Source organism: Halichoerus grypus, chromosome 15 (genome assembly GCF_964656455.1).
Source record: "Halichoerus grypus chromosome 15, mHalGry1.hap1.1, whole genome shotgun sequence".
Classification (NCBI taxonomy): domain Eukaryota; kingdom Metazoa; phylum Chordata; class Mammalia; order Carnivora; family Phocidae; genus Halichoerus; species Halichoerus grypus.
Window position 1 is genome coordinate 56,127,363 of NC_135726.1, and position 23,297 is coordinate 56,150,659.

Consider the following 23,297-nt stretch of genomic DNA (forward strand, 5'->3'; position numbering starts at 1 on the left):
GCTTAACCAACTGAGCCACCCAGGCGCCCCACATATTCCAGTTTTTGTTTCGTTACGTTGCCACTGTGTTCCAGGATCCAGCCACCGCCCACATCCACCTCGCACCGAGGTCCCAGCTCCCAGATGGCGGAGCTGCTCCAACTTCTCTGGCGGGACTTACGGATTTTGACTTGAACCGTTTTCAACTGTGAAGAGGGTAACATCTTACTCTCCAATGTAAGCGGCGCCCACAAAACTCTCAGCTTTTACCTTAAAATTGAAACATTAACTTGAAAAAGAAAGCAGTGCTGCTGCCCAGGAGAAGAAACAGGACGCAAGCATGCCTAAACCCTGAAAGCCCGGGAGCGAATCCCAGGTCCCGCCCCCGCACCGGCCCAGCCCAAGCCTGACCTCACCCCCCCGACGCCTCGTCTCCATGGTTACCGCCAGCCCCCGAGGCCTCGCCTCCCCCTCCCGCCGTCCTTTCGCAGGCTTGCTTTTGCTCCGCGCCCCGCCCAGGCCCCGCCTCTTCCCTCTGCGCGCGCGCAGTTGTCTGCAGACCCGGAAGCGGGTTTCGTGGAGCCGAGGCCAGTCTGTGGAGTGTGAGTTTCGTCTTTCTTGTTCAAACCTGCGCCTCGCAGTCCCTCCCCGACAGCACCCCAAAATTCAGACGCTTCCGTGGGAGGCCGGGGGCTTCCCTTTCGGTTTGAAATCCGCGAGGTGGGTCCGCGCCGTTCTCAGCCCCTAGAGGGCAGCGCCGGCCGCCCCTCAGGAGAGGCTGGTCCTCACCCGGGCCGAGAGAGAGTGGCGAGCTCAGCGTCCGCGGAGACGCACGCACTTCCCCTCACCTCGCGTCCGCCTCAGCCGGCTCGTCTGCTCCGCAGGCCAACGCCCGTCAGTCCTCGCCTCTCCTCACCCTGTGCTGGGGAGGTGACTAAAAAGGGCCTGTCTTGAGAGTCAGTGCACCGCGCCCTGGGTAATGTGCTCTTGTGGGAGCGGCGGGCATCTTACTACATCCCCCTTCTGGGTGAGAGGAACCCGGAGAAGAAGAGGGGCTGTCCGCCTTAAAAACACGAGTCAGTCGTTTTACTAGCAAAATGAGTTCATTCTGGAAGAAACAGAGGAATTGCAGTTTGGGACATGCGTGGCGTGCATAAGCAAGTCGGGAGAGAAAAGGAAGGTCAGCTTTTATTTTTAGGAGGAAATTGGGGACGGGTTGCTTTAAACAAAAGTTCATTGGAGAACAAGCGCGGAGGTGGTGGCTGTGTTTCGGCGGCTGCAAGTGGTGGTTAGTGCGTTTGTTGCTGGGGCAGGAAGGGATCTTCCTTTTTTTCTTAAAAGCAGGAGATGAAATTCTCGTGTAAAAAATTCCCTCCCTTTTTAAAAATAATTCTCATCTTCTCTTTTCTTGCTGGTAAAGCAGGGTGCAGGGAGTGGTACTTGCCTGAGAGCTCCCACTTCGGGGTTTCCCACTCCTTTTTAAATGAGGTTTCCTTATTTATTTTCACAAGACCCACTGAGAGAATTATAGAAAAATGAACAAAGACGAATGAGGGAGAACCACAAACAGATGGAAAAGTAGCAGCAGTGGGAGAAAAGAAGATTGAGAAATTTAGAGTAAGAGGAGATCTACAGGGAGATAGATAATGGGAAACAAAATGTGGAGAGGAGCCACCCCTTTTTTTGAAGATGGGCAATGGGAGCATAGGTAACAAAGGGGGAGGCACTTCCCAGGCAGTGAGGGGAGAGTTTGAAAGAACTGGAGTCGTGGCAGGGGCTGTTGGGTGCCCAGTCGGTTAAGCATCAAACTCTCTTGCTATCTCAGGTCATGATCTCAGGGTCATGGGATGGAGCCCCAAGTCAGGCTCCGGGCTCAGTGGGGAGTCTGCTCAGTATTCTCTCTCTCTCCCTCTGCACCCCCCACCCTACGATCTCTCTCTCTCTCTCTCTCTCTCAAATAAATAAATAAATCTTTTAAAAAAAAGAGTTGAAGTCACGGCGGACAGAGCAATGTGGTGCTGGAGGAAAGGAGGGGGCAATGGGAGACAGGAACAGAGGGAGAAACAGCAGGGAGGAAGCTGAGCAAGCTGGGGGTGCCAGAGAGTGGGGACAAAGGGGGAGTGGCAGGGAAAGAACAAACTTAACTGGGAGAGTAGATGGGAAGTAGAGATGGGGGAGGAAAGGGGCAGAAATGTGTGGAGACGGATAATCAGAAAGGTTGGAGAGAAAGAGCAACAAGATGGGAAACAAGTTGCAGAATGGGGCAGAGAAGGGGAGAAGTTGCAGAAGGAATCCAGAGAAGGGGAGAAACAGCAAGACAGGAGAGGGGAACAGAGTGAGCAGAAACCCAAGGGGAAAACAGAAAAGCAAGAAGAAAAAAAAAAAAAAGATGAATATCGAGAGAGAGGGAAAGACAATAGTGAAGAAAGGGACCCAGAGGAGTGGTGAATTGATTGGATATGGATGAGTAAGTATGTTACATTGATGCGTAGCTTTATAATACACTTAAAATTAGATTAAATTATGCAGATCAGGATGAGCATTGCAAAACTTCTGTCTAAAAGGCTTGTGCATTTTATAATTATATCAGAAGATAACTTCTATTTGTAATCCTTGTTCAGTCAAGAGGGCAGAGACTTGGGTCACCTTCATCCCTCTGAGCCTGGGCTCAGAGGAAGGTGGGGCAAGAAATGACTGTCACTACACGGTGCCTTTTTTTTTTTTAATATTTTATTTATTTGACAGAGAGAGAGACAGCGAGAGAGGGAACACAAGCAGGGGGAGTGGGGGAGGGAGAAGCAGGCTTCCCGCGGGGCAGGGAGCCCGATGCGGGGCTCGATTCCAGGACCCTGGGAGCATGACCTGAGCCGAAGGCAGACGCTTAATGACTGAGCCACCCAGGCGCCGCTACATGGTGCCTTTTTAAGGAACATTAGAAGTGTTGCTTTTTTGTAATAGATTTACTTTATTCTTCTTCGTTTATATTTGTATTATTTTTCTTTTTGAAGCTTAAAATAAATCTTGGTTATTTAAGTTTTCTTTTTCTTTTTTTAAAGATTTTATTTTTATTTATTTATTTGAGAGAGAGAGAGAATGAGAGACAGAGAGCATGAGAGGGAGGAGGGTCAGAGGGAGAAGCAGACTCCCTGCCGAGCAGGGAGCCCGATGTGGGACTCGATCCTGGGACTCCAGGATCATGACCTGAGCCGAAGGCAGTCGCTTAACCGACTGAGCCACCCAGGCGCCCAAGTTTTATTTTTCTATGAATAATTATTAACTTCTGAAGTAAGCTTTGGAGCTATCCTATAAACAGTTTATGGCATTCTTTTCTAACTATGACCTTCCCATTTTTAGGGCCGCCTGGGTGGCTCAGTTGGTTAAGTGTCTGCTTTTGGCTTGGTCGTGATCCTGGGGTCCTGGGATTGAGCCTGCTTCTCCCTCTCCCGCTCTTCCTCCCTCTGCTTGTGTGCACGCGCTCTCTCTCTATCAAATAAATAAATTTAATAAATAAATAAATATGACCTTGCCACTTTAAAAAATTTTGATCTCATACTTCATCCAACTTAAAATTCTTTTTTAACTTTTTAATTTTTAAGTTAATTGTGTCCAGTTCACACTGAGGTCTGCGGGCTCTCTTCTCTTTGTCATGTATATTGAGAACATTCTTTGGTATCTAGTAAGTAATTTTAGATTGTTCCATGTGTACTTGGTAAATATGTCAATAATCTTTTATCTAAGTTGGAACCTGATTTAATCTGTTACTGTGATACTCAGTTTTCTTATCTTTTATGTGATCTATTGAAACAGTGGGCTACGAGTGACCAAATAGATATTCCCCTCAAGTTCCTCTTGTCCATTCTTTGCAAATGTTGACGAATGGGCTGATTTACATGGAAATGTCACCTAACAGAGCCCATCTGTTCCTGATGAGGAAATTTGTGACTATCTTATTTCAATAGGTGACCCTCTTGCAGTGTTTACGGCAGCAATTCTTATGTGTTCAAAATTCTGTATTTTTTAAATCTTTTACTGTGATGTTCTGGAAAAGAGGAATTTATTTTTTTTTTTAAAGATTTTATTTATTTATTTGAGACAGAATGAGAGACAGAGAGAGCACATGAGAGGGGGGAGGGTCAGAGGGAGAAGCAGGCTCCCTGCCGAGCAGGGAGCCCGATGCGGGACTCGATCCAGGGACTCGATCCAGGGACTCCAGGATCATGACCTGAGCCGAAGGCAGTCACTTAACCAACTGAGCCACCCAGGCGCCCTGGAAAAGAGGAATTTAGTACCTGAGATCATTGTGATCATATCTTGAAAAAAAAGTTTCCTAGGGATGCCTGGCTGGCTCAGTCAGTGGAGCATGTGACTCTTGATCTCAGGGTCATGAGTTTGAGCCCCATGTTGGGCTTAAAGATTACTGAAAAGAAAAGAAATAGAAGTTTCCTTTGCTCAGACATGTGAAAGATGGTCCTGGAATTTTTAAGCCTGAAGAGTGATGTGGGCAAATTCTGCCCACTGGCCCCTTCAGGCCACCATATGAGAATTCAGTTACACCAAGTTCTGCTTACCCAACGCAGACCTTCTCAGGATAACTTGGTGAAATGACTCCCTTGTAGGCCTCAGTGAGCCCACCCCAACATGGAGATTATGGACTAGACAGAAACTGAACCCTGAATTGATTGGCAAAATTCAATTCAATCCCTACAGTGGAGGGCGCCCAGACTGGCTGCCGCACCTTCCTCTGGGGCCGTGTTTAGATGCTAGGGCTGTGGGTTGCACTGAGTGGTCCTCAGGGAGCCCGAGGAGCTGGGGCAGGTGATGAGGATGGTGCCCATTATTCTGGAAATTTCAGCACCAATCGATCTAACCCTCACATGGCTGCTTATTTTACGGGATGTATTGAAGCCCAGAAAGCCCTGCAGACCAGGGTCCCCACATGTGTCACCCGCGGTGTCACTGCCCTCTGCCGGCCCCCGGGTCGTCCGCACTGTGCACGTCACCAGGGAGCCGCTGCGTCTCAGGCAGGGGCTTTGCCTTCCAGCAGTTGATCTGCTCAGGGTCAAGGATCCTACTTTCCCTTCAGGAAGGGTGGGGACAAGGTCAGGAGCCTAAGGGGGCATAAAACAGACACGCTGAAGAACTAGAGGGTCTTGTAATCTGCTGTGAGTGGGGCGAGGAGGAGAGATCTAGGGGCTTCTCTGTCTCTGACGTCCTCACTGAGCTGCATCCAGCCCACCTTCGACTGTTTTAAACTGGACTCCATGTTGTCCCCGGTTGCTCCCAAGTGTTCCCAGCAGGGCCAGCTTCTTGGTGTCCGTACTGAAGGCCCGGCGCCCTGGAGTTTGCCCTCGTGTCCATTACAGCTGTGGAGCCTGTGCCCAGTGGTCCCTGCGCCTTAGCCCAGTCTGCTCGTGTGTGCCTGCAGGAGAGGTAGGAACCTGGGGGGAGACGGAAGTGAGCCCAGAGGGGTCTGCAGGAGCGACGTGGAAGCAAGTGTGGGCCTCTGGATGGCCCAGTGGACGGCATGGGCACCTGTCCCAAGCATGGTTGTGGGGTTGGGGGATGTGTGCAGCCGTTGGAGGGGGTGTCTCGGTTCTGGCAGGAGCACCGGAAGGGGGTTTATGGGTAGCTGTGGGGCTGCACGGGTCCGTGTGGGGTGTCACAGCGCGGGGTCCCAGGGACACAGAAGCTGAGACTGAGATTCGCCCGCTGGGGTTTATTAGGAAACTCGGGCTGACAGCTGAGGAGGCACGAAGGGACTGGGCTTCGGCAGAGACACGTTCCCCGGTGCTGGTGGTAGAACCGAGGCCTGAGCTGCGTCCCCAGGGAGAGCTGGCTGCAGCAGGACGGTGCCTTGGTCCTGAGGGGGTGGATCGGGAGCTGCCGCCCAGCGTCCGCTCCACACGGTGACCTCTGTGGGGTCTGTGCAAGAGTCACTCATTGAGTTCTGTGTAGGAATGCAAGACTCGTCGTCCAATACAGAGGATTTGGAGGAGAGGACTCAGAGAACCTTCTGGGGGATGACTTTGCTATTTTGGATTATTCTGGGTTGCAAGTCAATAACGATTCAGATGCATTTTGGAGGATCTAAATGAGAGTTTGCAGTGTTTTTAGAATATGTCGGGGTCTCACTGGGGCATGTGCACCCTTGTAGACATCTGTTGAGAGGGAGGAGGGTCTGAGTGAAGGACTCTTGGCTTTCTTTTTTTTTTTTTTTTTTTAAAGATTTTATTTATTTATTTGACAGAGAGAGAGAGTGAGTGCAGGAACACAAGCAGGGGGAGTGGGAGAGGGAGAAGCAGGCTTCCCGCCGAGCAGGGAGCCCGATGCGGGGCTCGATCCCAGGACCCTGGGATCATGACCTGAGCCAAAGGCAGACGCTTAATGACTGAGCCACCCAGGCGCCCCTCTTTTTTTTTTTTTTTTTTCTTTAAGTAAGCTCTATGCCCAGTGTGGGGCTCGACTTAACCCTGAGATCAAGAGTCACATGTTCTACTGACTGAGCCAGGTGCCCCGGACTGTGGCTTCCTGCTCCTGGTCAGCTCCCCCATCCCTCATGATAAAGACTGTTCCAAGGACACACAGGACTCCTGCACATTTCAGTCCCCCCAAATGAAGGCCATGCCGGAGAATGTACCAGTATGACTTCGTGTGCCTGAGATTGTTCCCTGGTCACCAGCCCCACTCACTGTCTCAGGACTGTATGGCATCCTTCCCCCACTGCGTCTTCAGTTTGTGTGTGTCAGGACTTAATTCAGTCAGCATACACAGATGGTGGTTTTGCCCATCTTTCACACGCACACACCCCCCAAAGCTTTGTATTCAATGTCTTCTTGCCTCTTTAAAACAAAACATTCTCTGTTAACTAATTGCCCCTCTAGTAAGCCCTCCTCTTCCTCGCTCCCTTTCAGAACACCGGCCACTAAAAGCTTGCTTCTACTCTCTTCAAATCCTGCCTCCAGCTGTCGCGTGAACCCCATCCCTCAAGCCTTCAACTGCCACTGTGCCCCTGAGACTTTCTCGTTCAGAGTCCCCAGTGACCCCGTTTCTCAGGCCAGGATTGAATTTCCTGCCTTCATCTTGCTTTTCCCGTCGGACACAGGTGGCCCGTGTGAGCGCTCCCTCTTCCTGGACACGTTTGTTCTTGGTTTGAGGACGTCCCGCTAAGCTTTCCTACTCTGTCCGCCTGTTGGTTTCCCGATCACTGTCGCCTCGCAGCTTTCCTGCTGGTGTCTGCTGAACTGCCTGATCTGTGGGTGTGGGGCGCCCACGCTCTAGTCCTTGTACCTCTTCTGTGTCTACACCCCTGCCTTTCCTCATCCCCTCCTCTCCTGCTTCTCAACACCACCTGCATGTCTCTCAGGTTCCGCTCTCCACCAGACTCCTGCCCTGACCTCCATCCCGTGTCCAGCTGCCTCGACATCTCTGCTGGGGCGTGTGCATCTTCATTTGTGCAAAACTGACTCAGCCTGCCCCGGGGGCCCTCCCCCTGCATTCTCCACATCTTGGTTAGGGGTGACCCTGCACTTCCTGAGGCCTAGATGCACATCTTGGCATGATTCTAAATATAAGATGTTACAGTATTTGTAAATGTTTTAACGTATAAGATGAAGAGAATTGGATAATTTGCTTAAAATGAGAGGAGGAATACACGGTTTCTAAAGTTCTTTCAAGATGTGGGAGGCAAATGTTGGAGGACCACTCCCTTCCTGATCTGCTTCCCCAGGGGCCTCTGTGACCTTGTCTCCTGCCGGTCCCCCCCTCACCCTGCTGCAGCCATGCTGGCCTCTTCCCCTTTCCTGGGCCCAGGCTTGCTCCTGCCTCAGGGCCCTCCCAGGGCCTGTCCCTCTGCCTGGAACTGTCTGGCCCCTCAGATGCAGGGGGCAAACACCCTCCTTCGCCCAGGTCCTCGATCTGATACCGCCTTCTCTCGGGGGAGTCTTTTGCCCACCCTCCAGCCCGACCTCTGCCGCCTGCCCTGCATGTTCCCTTCTGCCCCTTCCCCTTCCAGGTCTGGGTCCTGGTGACAGCAGGGCCCCAGGGGCGAGCAGAGCCAGAAGGTGGGAGGTGTGCTGCAGCCAGCCTCACACTGGATTGCAGATACAGCTCTTGTGGGCCTCCCAGAGAGTCCCCTTCCAGTGGTCAAGGGGGGATAGGGCCCAGCCTCAGTAGCAGTTAAAGTGTCCCAGGTGCTTCTGATGTGTATCCAGCATTGAGCAGCAAGGCTCTGGGTCCTCCGTTTCTGAGGGAGAGGTGAGGGGGCCCTGCTCTGCGTGGGTGTGATCAGGGCGGGTCTGTGACCTGGAGGGGAACGTGGGGTCCAGCCCAGGTCCCCACTGCTGCAGTGGGGGGGGGGGCTTCACCAGGGTGGGAGCCAGTTCTGAAGAAAGGGGTGGGGACACTCACTTGTTGGTGTCTGGAGGAGTTCACTGTCCCTGAGCCCCCCTCCTGTGGCAGTGGGCAGCAGAGGACTGTCGTTTCCACACGGAGAGGTCTCCCTGTGTGAGGTTGTGGTGCAGGACGGACGGAGATTGATTCTAAGCATTAAACTGCAGATTCTTGATCCTTAGGATTGAATTCTCAAGACTGATCTTGTCTGAGGAAGAAGCAGCTTAGAGGAGGAGGAAGAGGAAAGGATGGAGTCAGGAATGGCTGTTTGTCAGGTAAAGTCATATTCTTGGTTGATTTTCTGTCTCTCAATCCTGCTGTGCCCTTGCTGGACTCGCTAATCTTTTCTGACCCAAAATGCCCGCCTGAGCCGTGTCTGTCCACACTCCCCCAGGCCTTCCCTCCGCCCCTCTCCTTCCACTTAGAGTCCATCTCAAGCTGACTCAATGACGTGGAGCCTGTGAGGAGGCCCCTTTGTGTCATGGAGAGACGACTGCTCTTATTTCAGTACATTTAAGTGTATATATATATGTTTGTGCTTGAATGCATGGTACGCAAGCCCCTAGTTTTTGAAAGGACATTAACATTACTTCATAAATAAGTTATTCATTGTTGAGGTTAAATCTTAAGCATTTTCCATGGCTTTACATTCTTCCTACTCTAACACGAGTTAAACAGTATAAGAAGAATGACATTTATGTGCATGTGTGTTCATGTATAATGACCTTTTATCCATTTCCACGTTCTTAGCCTTGAACTTGTTTCACATTGTCCCAGGGAACCTCTGTTAGCGTACTCTGGATGCCATCTGCTATGTATGTTTAATTGTTTAAGTTCACTTCCAAAGCCTAGACATCTGGATTCAGGAGCTTGTTCTGCCATTTCTTAGCATTTGACCTTGGGTGGGTTTCGGGGAATGTGGGTGACACAGGCGTCTCCTCAGGATGATGGGAACAGATCTGTCTTTAATGAGTGACGATGTTATTACAATTAGTGCGTGTAAAGCATTTAGTGTAATGCCTAGCACGTGGGAAGCATTCAAGAGCTTTTATTCATTGCTGTTGCTATCATTATCCCAATTTTAAGATTCTGGCCTTTCTCTAAAGTCATTGTGGACATTGTCATCTCTGAAGATACCACTCGTGCCCTAGCTCATCTAAGATACTGAATATGTGTAAAACACGATAAATGACACTTCTTATAGGTAGCCCTGTACTGATGGTCTGTTTTTTTTTAAAGTTTATTTTTTCTGAGTAATCTCTACACCCAGTGTGGGGCTCAAACTCACAACCCCAAGGTTAAGGCTCACATGCTTCTCTGGCTGAACCAGCAAGGCACCCCTGATTTCCTATTTTTATATGTTTTATATTGTCCACAAAACTGAAAAAAGCCATATTGATTGAGAAGCCATCCTAACCTCTTATGGAAAAGTATAATAGGCCAAAATAAGGGACACGTAACTTATTCAGAAATACCTTATGTGCATCTGTAAGAACACCCACTTCCTCTGAATCCATCCTTACACATCTCTCCTCTTCTCGTTTTATGTGAAGATAAGAACTCTCTCCATAGTTCCTTGGCGAAATGTGTTCTCATTTCAGGGATGGTTGACCTTCAGGGACGTGGCCATAGAATTCTCTCCGGAGGAGTGGGAGTGCCTGAACCCTGCTCAGAGGGCCTTGTACAGGGACGTGATGGTGGAGAACTACAGGAACCTGGTCTCTGTGGGTGAGGAAAATGTCCCTCCAGCAGTGGGGGTCTGCCCTTGGGTATCTTTGTATCTTCCCTTGTTTGCCTGGGAGCCCCTGCCCTGCTCGACTGAGATCGAAGCCCTGTTGACTCAGAAATGAATGTGGCATCTGGACTTTTCATTTACACTTTCTTCCGATGATCAGCGCACTTAATCAGGCAGGGTGCCAGAGCTCAAGGATGCACAAAGCCATATTATGAAAAACAAAATATCCAGTTCCATTTGTTCTACCCTTGTGCTTTTGATTCCCTAGTTCTTAGAAGAAAGTGAGATATTTATATAAACTGTTCTCTAAGTCTTCAGAGGAGGCAGTGGGTGGATAACATTTTGAAACTGTTTTTCAGCTTTTACTGAGGTGTAATTGACAAAGAAAATTGTAATATATTTAAAGTGTACCCCACAATGATTTGAAATACACATCCATTGTGAAAGGATTTCCATAATCAAGTAAGACACATTACCTCACTTGTTTTTTCTTTCTTTCTTTTTTTTTGGTGAGAACACTTAAGCCCTGTTCTCTGAGCCAATTTCAGTTATATGATATTATCAACTATAGTCACCATGTTGTACGTTAGCTCCTCACACCTTATTCACCATGTAGCTGAAATTTTGTCCCCTTTTACCAGCGTTTCGCCATTTCCCCTCTGCCTCGCCCTCAGCAGCCACCCATCCTCCCTTGTTTCTAAACATGGCTTCTTCCCTCGTCATCACGCTCCCTCCGTGTTAAATGTCTTCCATTTTTGTCCCACATCCATGCTATAATTCCTGCAGTTAAGAATGGGACAGCATGATAGTATTTGCCACATCAGTTCCTTCTTTTTTTCCAAGGCCGCAATTCTAACTGCCCTGGTACATTTATCTTCCCATAGATTGGCAAGTTCAGTCACTTCTCCCATGTGCTCTTGACTTCCTGCCCTCCACTCCTCACCTTCCTTCTGGCCTTCCCTTACATGGTACCTCCATCGGGATGGACTACACTATTGCTTACTAGCATATTAATTTTGTACTCTGAAACACCCTCATTCCCACAGGACCCCTCACCAGCCACACTGCTCTCACTGTACAAGGAAAGATCCCTGTTTATCCACGGTATCACTCTTTCAGGACACTATGGAAATCTCTATGTGCAAGGGGTGACGAGGTACTCAGGATGGCTGAGTAACACTGTTAGCAGCACAGCTCAGCTCTGGGGTCTCCATCGAAGTATTTACTTCAGAGCTTGTGATCTTGACTGTGACATGTGGGCAGTCGTGCGCAAGAACACATTGTCTGAACCTGCAGGCCCAGGTCAATCCTGTTTCTCTAACTTTCTCTATAAATAGGAGTTAGAAACCCAAACCCATGTGCCTACTGGCCCTATTTAAAAAACAGTGGTAATTTGGGGGCTCCTTGTTGGTTCAGTCAGTTAAGCATCCAACTCTTGATTTTGGCTCAGGCCTTGATCTCAGGGTCGTGAGTTCAAGCCCTGCATTGGGCTCCACTCTGGGTATAGAGCCTACTAAAAAAAAAAAATAGTGATAATTTACTTCAACGCTTTTGTTGTTGTTGTTGTTAAAGATTTTATTTATTTATTAGAGAGAGCGCGCATGCACACGAGTGGAGGGAGGGGCAAAGGGAGAGGGAGAAGCAGACTCCCTGCAGGGAGCCTGACGAAGATGCGGGGCTCGATCCTAGGACCCCAGGATCATGACCTGAGCGGAAGACAGACACTTAACTGACTGAGCCACCCAGGCGCCCCTTACTTCGAGGCTTTTAACCATGTTAGCGCTATTAGAAGGTTTCGAATATTCCATGTTTTATAGTAAAGTCTCAGAAATTCCTTTGCTTAGTAAGATGCAGCAACCTTCTGTCATGATTTTAATCAGTTGGCCTTTTGCCCATGTCTTGGGTCAGCCTGCCATAACAAATACCATAACCCAGATGGCTTAACTAACAGAAATTTATTTCTCACAGTTCCGGAGACTGGCGAGTCCAAAATCTTAGTGCTAGTCAGTTCAGTTCTTGATGAGCATTCTCTTTCTGATTTAGAACACTGTCTTCTTGCAGTGTCTTTGCATGATGGAAAGAGTGAGAGGTAGCAAGCACTCATCTCTCTTCTTATGACAGTTCTAATCCCATTCACAATACTCCAGCCTCATGACCTGCCAAAGAACCCACCTCCAACACCATCATATTGGGGTGGACACAGACTTTCCGACCATGCAGCCTGCATGATATTTTGTATGTTTTTATTCTGCAGTTTTGTCTAAACAGTGTTTGATCTGGCCTTAGTTAATAAGGTTTTCACGCACAAGCTCTTTATTACATATACTTTGTGGCCAATGACCTAAAAAATTAAAGAACAGTGTGTAAATAGGGTATTGCTCTGTTGCTTGGCTGTTACATAACTGCAGGCATAAAATCATCATTGTGATTTATGGGGCGCCTGGCTGGCTCAGTCGGTGGAGCCCATGCCTCTCCATCTCGGGGTCATGAGTTCGAGCCCCACGTTGGGTATCGAGATTACTTAAAAAAAATCATAATTGTGATTTCTGACTTCTTTCCCCAACTATCATTCTTTATAATGTTAAGTATTTACGTGACTTGATACTTCAAAAGTGAGTGGTCTTAACACAAATTCCAGTTCTCATATGGTGTGCTGGTTCTAGAATAGAAGCCCTTGCTTTTTTCTTTTTTTTTTTTAAAGATTTTATTTATTTATTTATTTGAGAGAGAGAGAGAGAGAAACAGCATGAGAGGGGAGAGGGTCAGAGGGAGAAGCAGGCTTCCCGCTGAGCCGGGAGCCCGATGTGGGACTCGATCCCAGGACTCCGGGACCATGACCTGAGCCGAAGGCAGTCGCTTAACCAGCTGAGCCACCCAGGCTCCCCTTTGCTTTTTTTCTTAAGAGAGCTTTGTTAAGAATTCCACAAACTGTAATTTTGTGTAATTGTGTTTACTTATTATTTCTATTGTGGTTTCACTATAGGTTACTAGAATGTTTTATTAATTGTCATGATTTATAGATGATGGTTTTTCTGAACGTATAATGCAACATAACTGACTTAAACCACTTGTTAAATTTGCAAAATGGTGAATACAGTTTTATAACCAGTATTCAGAAAAATATTTTTGTAACGTTGTTTGATTAAACTCTTCCTCATCTCCCCAGTGCTGCTATGGTTTTCCAACTCCAAATTGCCATTTACTAGATTACTCACTAGATAAGTTTGTTCCGGATTATTTAGCATTAGACTATGTCCTGCTGTACTTCAGCATTAGTGCACAGTAAATATACAGGAAATATGGGTGGTATTTTTATCTCTTCAGATACAAAAGAGCCATATATATTCTGTGAAGTGGTGTGTGATTTTGGGCCATGATGGAAAAATACCCCTTCTTTCAGGGCTAGCATAAGTTTGTACACTGATTGTTTTTTTTGCCATTGATTATTTAAAGTAGGCTTCTCTAAAATTAATTTGAATTACATGTAGTCACCCTTTTATCTTAAAGAATCCTATTCCTTTTGTGTTCCTAAAAATTGAAGATCATGGTTCCATTTCATAACTGATCAAAATATGTAGTACTTTTGGTGTAATTTGTTTTTCAATATGAAATTTTTCTGTAATTAATGGGAAACCTATGGTTCTTTATATCTTGTAGCCATCTCTTCCAAATATATGATCAAGGAATTACCACCCAAAGAGAACAGTAATACAGGGGAAGTATTGCAGACGGTTATATTGGAAAGACATAAAAGCCGTGACACCGAAGATTATGCTTTTAGAGCAATCCAGAAAAATATTCATGACTTTGAGTGTCAGTGGGGAGACGGTGAAAGAGATTACAAAGCAGTGCTTGTGACCCTTAACAAAAATCTCAATGGTGGAAGAGATCAATATGGTGGAAGAGATGCAGGAAATAAGCCAGTTGAACACAGGTTTGGACTAAGCTTTCAGTCACGTCTGGCTGGAGTGCAGATACTTCATACTGAAGGGAAAATTTATGAATGTCACCAAGCTGCGAAGTCTGTCAGCGTTGGGTCTTCAGTTTCACCACATCCCAGAATTCTTCCTAGTGTCCACACCAACATTTCTAATGAACGTGGGAAGGATTTCTTGCGTTCTTCGTTACTCACACAAGACCGGAAAGCACACCTTAGGGAAGAACCTTACAAACGTGATGAGTGTGACAAAGCAGTTAATCCCAGTTTACACCTCACTAGACATCAGATCATCCATCCAGGAGAGAAAGCATATAAATGTGATGTATGTGGGAAGGTCTTCAGCCACAACTCACACCTTGCATGTCATCGAAGAATTCACACCGGAGAGAAACCTTACAAATGCGTTGAGTGTGGCAAGGTCTTCAGTCGCAATTCACACCTTGTACGTCATCACAGGATTCACACTGGGGAGAAACCTTACCACTGCAATGAGTGTGGCAAAGCCTTTAGTGAGTGTTCAAGTCTCACTAACCATCAGGTAATCCATACTGGGGAGAAACCTTACAAGTGCAATGAATGTTGCAAGGTCTTCAGTCAGAGTTCAGGCCTTGCAAGCCATCGAAGAATTCATACCGGAGAGAAACCTTACAAATGTAATGAGTGTGGCAAAGCCTTTACGTATAGTTCACAACTCACTAACCACCAGGTAATCCATACTGGTGTGAAGCCTTACAAATGTACTGAGTGTGGCAAAGCCTTTAATCAGAGCTCACATCTCACTAGACATCAAATAATCCACACAGGAGAGAAACATTACAAGTGTGACGAATGTGGGAAGGTCTTCAGTTACGATTCACACCTTGCACGTCACCGCAGGATTCATTCTGGAGAGAAGCCATACCAGTGTCACGAATGTGGCAGAGCGTTTAGTATGTATTCAAGCCTTACTTATCATCAGGTCATCCATACTAGAGAGAAACCTTACAAATGTAATGAATGTGGCAAGGTCTTCAGTCAGAGTTCGAGCCTTCCTAGTCATCGGAGAATTCATACTGGAGAGAAACCATACAAATGTAATCAGTGTGGCAGATCTTTTATTCAGCGCTCAAACCTCACTAGACATCAGATGATTCATACAGGAGAGAAACCATATAAATGTAATGTATGTGGGAAGGTCTTCAGTCAAAATTCGAGCCTTGCAAGTCATCAGAGAATTCATACTGGGGAGTAACAAACATAATGAGTGTGACAAAGCCTTTATTGTAAGTTCAAGCATGAATTGGCATTAGAGAGTCCACCCTAAAGAGAAATCATATAAATGTAACGTATGTGGCGGAGGACTTACACAGGCTTCACAACTCACTAGACATCAGGATATACATCTTTGATGAAACCACATGAATGTAATGTGCATGCTAAGGCTTTTGCCCATGGATCAAAACTGCAGAACATCACAGCACTCATACTGGAGAGCAGCCTTGCAAGTTTAATGAATCTGAAGGCTTTCTGGCAAACATTCATGCCTTTGATGTCATGAGAGTATACTAGAGAGAAGCCTACAGATTTACTGAACATCTAAAGGCCTTTAAAGCAACAGTGTGTCCTCGGGGTTCACCAGTTCATCGTAGAACAAAATAATTCATAATAGGAAGAAGTCTTACAAATGTAATGAATATTTTTATATTTCTTCCATGACTTTCACAACAGAATCCACATCAGAGAATTCTTATGAGGACTAAAATAACTAACTCTCAAGTTCTCTAAATTTAACCTGTGATAGTATATACCACAGAATAATTTAAAGCCAAAATGTGTTAAAACTCTAGATGGAAAAAAAAGATACATAGAGATAGAGCAAAGGTATATAGATCCTGAAGATATTATTGTGTTGTTTCTTTTCTAAATCTTTTCTAGGTTAAAGTATTATTGTTTGACATTTCACAGTTAAAACTATGATTATTTTTGAGCTACTATTTGTACAGGCGTGAAGTTTTTGCAGACATTTTTTTTCTTTTTTTCTATTATGGGAAATCAACTGGTCCAGCATCATTTTTTTTTAATTCTCTCTTCATTCAGTTTCCTTGGTACGTTTGTCAAACCTCAGTTGGAAGTACTTGTGTGGGGCCATTTCTGGCCTTTTCCATTGATCTGTATGTCTCTTCCTCCACAAATACAATGTAGTCTTTTTTTTTTTTTTTAAAGATTTTATTTATTTATTTGAGAGAGAGAGAGAGAGAGAGAGAGAGAGAGCACATGAGAGGGGGGAGGGTCAGAGGGAGAAGCAGACTCCCTGCTGAGCAGGGAGCCCGATGCGGGACTCGATCCCGGGACTCCAGGATCATGACCTGAGCCGAAGGCAGTCGCCTAACCAACTGAGCCACCCAGGCGCCCCTATTGTAGTCTTGATTACGTTTCACCATATTAGAAATCTAGAATGAGTGATTCCAACCACTTTATTCTTCTTTTTCAGGTGTTTTAGCTGTTCTAGTTCCTTTGCCTTTCCTTATATCTTTTAGAATAATCTTGTTTGTGTCTGCAGGATACCTTGATAGAAGTTGTGTTAAGCCTGTGTATCAATTTGCGGTCATTTAACATCATTTCTATGTTGTATCTTCCAGTAAATGGCTGTGGTATGTCTCTATTTGTGTGATCTTTTATAGATTATTAGCATCAAAATCCCATCAGTGTTTTGTTAAATTAACATATGTTTGTACTTTCTCCTTTTTGAGCAGTCGTACATTTTGTATTTTTGATTTCAGTTTCCACTTGTTAATTGCTACTGCATTGAAATAAGATAGATTTTTAAAAAGATTTTATTTATTTAGAGAGAGCATGAGTGTGGGGAGGGGCGAAGGGAGGGGAAGAGAGAGAATCTCAAACAGACTCTGCCGTGAGCACAGAGCCCGACATGGGACTCGATCTCACGACCCTGAGATCATGACCTGCACCAAAATCAAGAGTCAGACACTTAACTGACTCAGCCACCCAGGTACCCCAAGATAGATTTTTTAAAATGTTGATCTTGTGTACTCAGAATTTACTCATCTCATGGGGCACCTGGCTGGCTCATTCGGAAGAGCATGCAATGCTTGATCTCTGGGTCATGAGTTCAAGCCCCACATTGGGTGTAGAGATTACTAAAAAAACAAACTTAGGGGCACCTGGGTGGCTCAATTGTTAAGTGTCTGCCTTCAGCTCAGGTCATGATCCCAGTGTCCTGGGATCGAGCCCCGCGTCGGGCTCCCTGCTCCGAGGAGAGCCTGCTTCTCCCTCTCCGTCTGCCTGCCGCTCTGCCTACTTGTGCTCTCTCTCTCTCAAATAAATAAATAAAATCTTAAAAAATAAAGAAAACAAAAAACCAAAAAAACCCTAGTAACTTGAAAAAAATTGTTATAAATTGCCTTGTTATAATTTATAACTGTTGAGACATTTTCAACCGTGAAAAGGAAAGCATCTTATTTTTTTTTTGATTTTTAAGTAATCTCTACACCCAACTTGGGGCTGGACTCACAATTCTGAGACCAGCAGTTGAGTGCTCTACCAAGTGGGCCAGCTAGGCGCCCCCCAAAACAAAAGAATCTTACTTTCCAACATAAATGGCCCCCACAACTTTAAACTTTTACCTTCAAACTGTTTGAAACATAACTGAGATAGGCGGGAGGCAAGGCATCTCCACAGAAGAGGACACGTTTCCAGAGCAGGGAAACGGACCTGCGAGCCGAGAGGCGTGACTCGGATCCCAGGCCCCGCCCCTGTTCCGGCCCCGCCCCGACCAAAGGCTCCACCCCGACCTCGCCCCGCCCCTTGCTCTTCCCGCGTAGGCTCCGCCTCTCGCCCCGCCCCCTGGACGCCCGCCTTTTCACTGCGCACGTGCGGCTTCCTGTAGACCAGGAGTGAGCGAAGGTCCCGCCGGGGAGCGTGAGTTTCCGTGTTTCTCGTCTAAACCTGCTCTTCGCAGCCCCCTGTCCTCCATAGACGGGGTGTGGGGGTCGCTACGGGCCTTCAAATCCCCGCAGCCGCTCCGGCAGCCAAGTAAATGCAGACGTCGCGGTGGGAGGCCGGGCGCGCGTCCCTCTGGGTGAAACTCGCAGCCAGGCTGGTCCCTGCCGTCGGCACTTCCGTGTCGGGTCCACGCAGACGCCGGTTCCCCGTCCGCGTCCTGCTGGGAGCCGTGTTCGGACCCCGGCGGCCGCCCCGCGCCCTGTAGAGCCCCCTTCGGCGAGGTGGATTTATGCCCTTGGCGCCCCCAGCCCCCCAGCGTCGCGGTCTCGGCCCGGCCGGCAGCCCCTGCAGCCCCGTCAGGGGAGAGAGCGGCCGCGTCCTCCTCCGGGTCCTGGGATCGTGGAGAGCTCAGCCCGCTTCTAGAAGAGCGCCCCTCTGAGCAGCTCCCCGGGCTCCTCGCCCTAGTCCCCTGTTCCCTGAGCCCGCAGTGCGGTGGGTGACCTGGGCCTGCCTAGTGACACTCGGTGTTCTGTCCCCAATTCCTCCCGCCCGGATAGTGCGCTCTTGTGGGAGGCGGGCGTCTCCTGGACGAGAAGAATCAGGAGAAGGGGCGACAGACCCAGTGAAAGAATTCTAGAAAAATGGTAAAAAGTGAGGGAGAACCATGAACAGCTGGCGAAGGGGAGGATGTGTGCGGGACCGGCAAAGACATGGAGCGTGAGAGAATAAACTGAAGAAGTGGCAGGGGGAGAAGAGGAGATGGAGTAACGTGGAGAAAAGCGGGCTCTCCAGGCAGATGAAGGGGAGCAAAACAGTGAGAAAGGGGAGAAGTAGGAGCTGGAGCAACAAAGGGAGAGGCACTGAGACAGGGGTCGGGAGAGGAGATGAACGAGTTGGAGCCTTGGCCGACTGCCCCGTGGTACTGGGACAGAAAGAGGGAACAGTGGATGACTTGGAGAGGAGAGGGAGAAACAGGGAAGTAGTGGGATGAGCTGGAGTGCTGGAGCGTGGGGACAAAGTGGGTGTTGTAATAGAGCGCAGACGTAATAGGGGGAGCAGAGGGGGGCAGATGGGGGAGGGAAAGAGGAGAAATACATGGAGATCAGGGACGATCAGAAAGGTTGGGGAAAAAGTTAGGGAATGGGGCTGGACAGGTGTGAGAGAAGGAATCCATCGAAGGACAGAAACAGGACAGGAGAGGGGAACAGAGTAAGAAGAAACCCAAGGGGAAAACAGGACCCCATACCCCTCCCCCCCCAAAAAGTGTCAAAGGAAAAGAATATTAATGATGCTTGTTAAAGATGGTAAGAGAGGGTTTATTCAGAACCATCCCCCCATAAGTGTAGGGACCACTACAGTAGGATTTACAGTTTGGGAGAGAGATCGGGCTCAACTCTGAATACATCCTGGGAAAGTGGGAATTTAGAGGCAAGGTGTAGGGAGGGGATTACTGCATGGAAAATAGCCAGGAGGAAACATCAGGAGTAAGTGTGGTTCTGGCTAAACGGACCTCACAGGATTCCTGTTGACAGGCCAGGCTGATCGGACATCACCTGGGGAACGGTGGGGGATGAGGAACCTGATCATATATGGAGGGTGGGAGGTTCTGGTTAAATAACTTTGCATGATTCTTGCCAAAGCTGATTTCTTTTTTTTTTTTTTTTAAAGATTTTATTTATTTATTTGAGAGAGAGAGAATGAGAGGGGTTAGGGTCAGAGGGAGAAGCAGACTCCCTGCCGAGCAGGGAGCCCGATGCGGGACTCGATCCAGGGACTCCAGGATCATGACCTGAGCCGAAGGCAGTCGCTTAACCGACTGAGCCACCCAGGCCCCCGCCAAAGCTGATTTCTTAAAAAAGATTTTATTTATGAGAGAGAGAGAGCAGGGGGAGGAGCAGAGGGAGAGGGAGAAGCAGAACTGCAGTGAGCATGGAGCCCAAGGGGGGCTTGATCTCAGAAGCCTGAGATCATGACCTGAGTCAAAACCAATAGTTGGTCCCTTAACCCCCTGAACTCCCCAGGGGCCCCACCAAAGCTGATTTTGTAAGGAAGTGCACAGATGCGCCCAGGGAAGGTTCAGGGGTCTGACTCAAGTTTGGTGAAGCAAGGACTCTTTGTCAAGAGACAAAGTGAGAGAAAGAAATCAGGAGATAGATATGCAGAATAAGGGGAAATACATCCTCGTGAAGAAAGAGGGTGTGCCTGGATCCAGATGAGTGGTAAGTTGTTTGGATATGGATGATGAAGTTATGACATTGATTTGTGGCTTTATAACCTAAGAAATTGAAGTTTGTTTCAGTTATACAGATAAGGATGAGGCTTATAAAACTCCTGTCTCAAAGGCTTGAGCATTTTATGATTTTTTGTATCAGAAGATACCTTCCAACTGCAATCCCTATTCAGCCAGGGGACAGCGACTTGATTCAGTCAGGGGTCACCCCCTTCCCTTTGCCTTTGCTGGGGGAGGAGGGGGGAGGGGCTGGGTCAGACATGATTGACTGTCACTACACAGTTCCTTTTTCTTTTTTTTAAGATTTTCATTTTTATTTATTTTTTTAAAAGATTTTATTTATTTGACAGAGAGAGACACAGAAAGGGAAGATGCCCCTTTTTTTTTTAAGATTTTTAAATTTATTTGACAGAGAGAGTGAGAGCGCACAAGCAGGGGGACGGGCAGAGGGAGAGGGAGAAGCAGGCTCCCCGTTAAACAGGGAGACCAACGTGGGTCTGGATCCCAGACCTGAGCTGAAGACAGACACTCAACCAACTTAGCTACCCAGGTGCCCCCACATGGTTCCTTTTTAAAGGAACATTGAAAGTGTTGGTTTAGAGGGGCGCCTGGTGGCTCAGTTGTTAAGCGTCTGCCTTCGGCTCAGGTCATGATCCCAGAGTCCTGGGATCGAGCCCAGCATCGGGCTCCCTGCTCCGCGGGAAGCCTGCTTCTCCCTCTCCCACTGCCCCTGCTTGTGTTTCCTCTCTCCTTGTGTCTCTCTCTTCAAATAAATAAATAAAATCTTTAAAAAAAAAAAAAAAAAGAAAGTGTTGGTTTAGTAACGAATTTACTTTTTTTTTCTCATTTCTTTACATTTAATTCGTTATTTTTGAACTGGGATAAACCTTAAGTTTACTCAGTTTCTACTTTGAGGATAATTATTAATCAACATCTGAAATAAGCTTGGTCGGATCCTGTAGTCATTTCGTCATCCTTTTGTAAGTATGAAATAGTCTCAATTTTTTTGACTTCGCTAGAGTTTTAAAAACATGCCCAGACTTTTTCCCTGTTAAGTTAATTGTGTCTGGTTCCGATTGAGGCCTGCTGGCTTTCTGATTGCCCCTCTAGTAAGCCCTCCTCTTCCTCGCTCCCTTTCAGAACACCGGCCACTAAAAGCTTGCTTCTACTCTCTTCAAATCCCGCCTCCAGCCGTCGCGTGAACCCCATCCCTCAAGCCTTCAGCAGCCACTGCGCCCCTGAGACTTTCTCGTTCAGAGTCCCCAGTGACCCCGTTTCTCAGTCCAGGATTGAATTTGCTGCCTTCATCTTGCTTTTCCCGTCGGACACAGGTGGCCCGTGTGAGCGCTCCCTCTTCCTGGACACGTTTGTTCTTGGTTTGAGGACGTCCCGCTAAGCTTTCCTACTGTGTCCGCCTGTTGGTTTCCCGATCACTGTCGCCTCGCAGCTTTCCTGCTGGTGTCTGCCGAACTGCCTGATCTCTGGGTGTGGGGCACCCCACACTCTAGTCCTTGTACCTCTTCTGTGTCTACACCCCTGCCTTTCCTCATCCCCTCCTCTCCTGCTTCTCAACACCACCTGCATGTCTCTCAGGTTCCGCCGTCCACCAGACTCCTGCCCTGACCTCCATCCCGTGTCCAGCTGCCTCGACATCTCTGCTGGGGCGTGTGCATCTTCATTTGTGCAAAACTGACTCAGCCTGCCCCGGGGGCCCTCCCCCTGCATTCTCCACATCTTGGTTAGGGGCGACCCTGTACTTCCTGAGGCCTAGATGCACATCTTGGCATGATTCTAAATATAAGATGTTACAGTATTTGTAAATGTTTTAACGTATAAGATGAAGAGAATTGGATAATTTGCTTAAAATGAGAGGAGGAATGCACGGTTTCTAAAGTTCTTTCAAGATGTGGGAGGCAAATGTTGGAGGACCACTCCCTTCCTGATCTGCTTCCCCAGGGGCCTCTGTGACCTTGTCTCCTGCCGGTCCCCCCCTCACCCTGCTGCAGCCATGCTGGCCTCTTCCCCTTTCCTGGGCCCAGGCTTGCTCCTGCCTCAGGGCCCTCCCAGGGCCTGTCCCTCTGCCTGGAACTGTCTGGCCCCTCAGATGCAGGGGGCAAACACCCTCCTTCGCCCAGGTCCTCGATCTGATACCGCCTTCTCGGGGGAGACTTTTGCCCACCCTCCCGCCCCACCTCTGCCGCCTGCCCTGCATGTTCCCTTCTGCCCCTTCCCCTTCCAGGTCTGGGTCCTGGTGACAGCAGGGCCCCAGGGGCGAGCAGAGCCAGAAGGTGGGAGGTGTGCTGCAGCCAGCCTCACACTGGATTGCAGATACAGCTCTTGTGGGCCTCCCAGAGAGTCCCCTTCCAGTGGTCAGGGGGGGATAGGGCCCAGCCTCAGTACCAGTTAAAGTGTCCCAGGTGCTTCTTTTTATTTTTATTTTTTTAAGATTTTATTTATTTATTTGACAGAGAGACAGTGAGAGCAGGAACACAAGCAGGGGGAGTGGGAGAGGGAGAAGCAGGCTTTCCGCCGAGCAAGGAGCCCGATGTGGGGCTCGATCCCAGGACCCTGGGATTATGACCCGAGCCGAAGGCAGACGCCCAACGACTGAGCCACCCAGGCACCTCAAGTGTCCCAGGTGCTTCTGATGTGTATCCAGCATTGAGCAGCAAGGCGCTGGGTCCTCCGTTTCTGAGGGAGAGGTGAGGGGGCCCTGCTCTGCGTGGGTGTGATCAGGGCGGGTCTATGACCTGGAGGGGAACGTCGGTCCAGCCCAGGTCCCCACTGCTGCAGTGGCGGGGGGGGGGGGTTCACCAGGGCAGGAGCCAGTTGTGAAGAAAGGGGTGGGGACACTCACTTGTTGGTGTCTGGCGGAGTTCACTGTCCCTGAGCCCCCCTGCTGTGGCAGTGGGCAGCAGAGGACTGTCGTTTCCACACGGAGAGGTCTCCCTGTGTGAGGTTGTGGTGCAGGAAGGACGTAGATTGATTCTAAGCATTAAACTGCAGATTCTTGATCCTTAGGATTGAATTCTCAAGACTGATCTTGTCTGAGGAAGAAGCAGCTTAGAGGAGGAGGAAGAGGA

General features: G+C 48.2%; 1 protein-coding gene across 1 annotated transcript in view; it reads left to right on the forward strand.

Moving 5' to 3' along the window:
- The first annotated feature begins 539 nt into the window (after positions 1-539).
- The window catches only part of LOC118525533 (uncharacterized), a 28,407-nt gene continuing 5,649 nt past the window's right edge, over positions 540-23,297 (forward strand). The window contains exons 1-5 of the mRNA XM_078063438.1: positions 540-581; positions 6,891-7,090; positions 8,550-8,642; positions 9,969-10,095; positions 13,760-15,269. Of these exons, the coding sequence (XP_077919564.1) occupies positions 8,616-8,642; positions 9,969-10,095; positions 13,760-15,269 (1,664 nt within the window). The 5' untranslated portion in view covers positions 540-581; positions 6,891-7,090; positions 8,550-8,615. The remainder of the gene's footprint in view (positions 582-6,890; positions 7,091-8,549; positions 8,643-9,968; positions 10,096-13,759; positions 15,270-23,297) is intronic.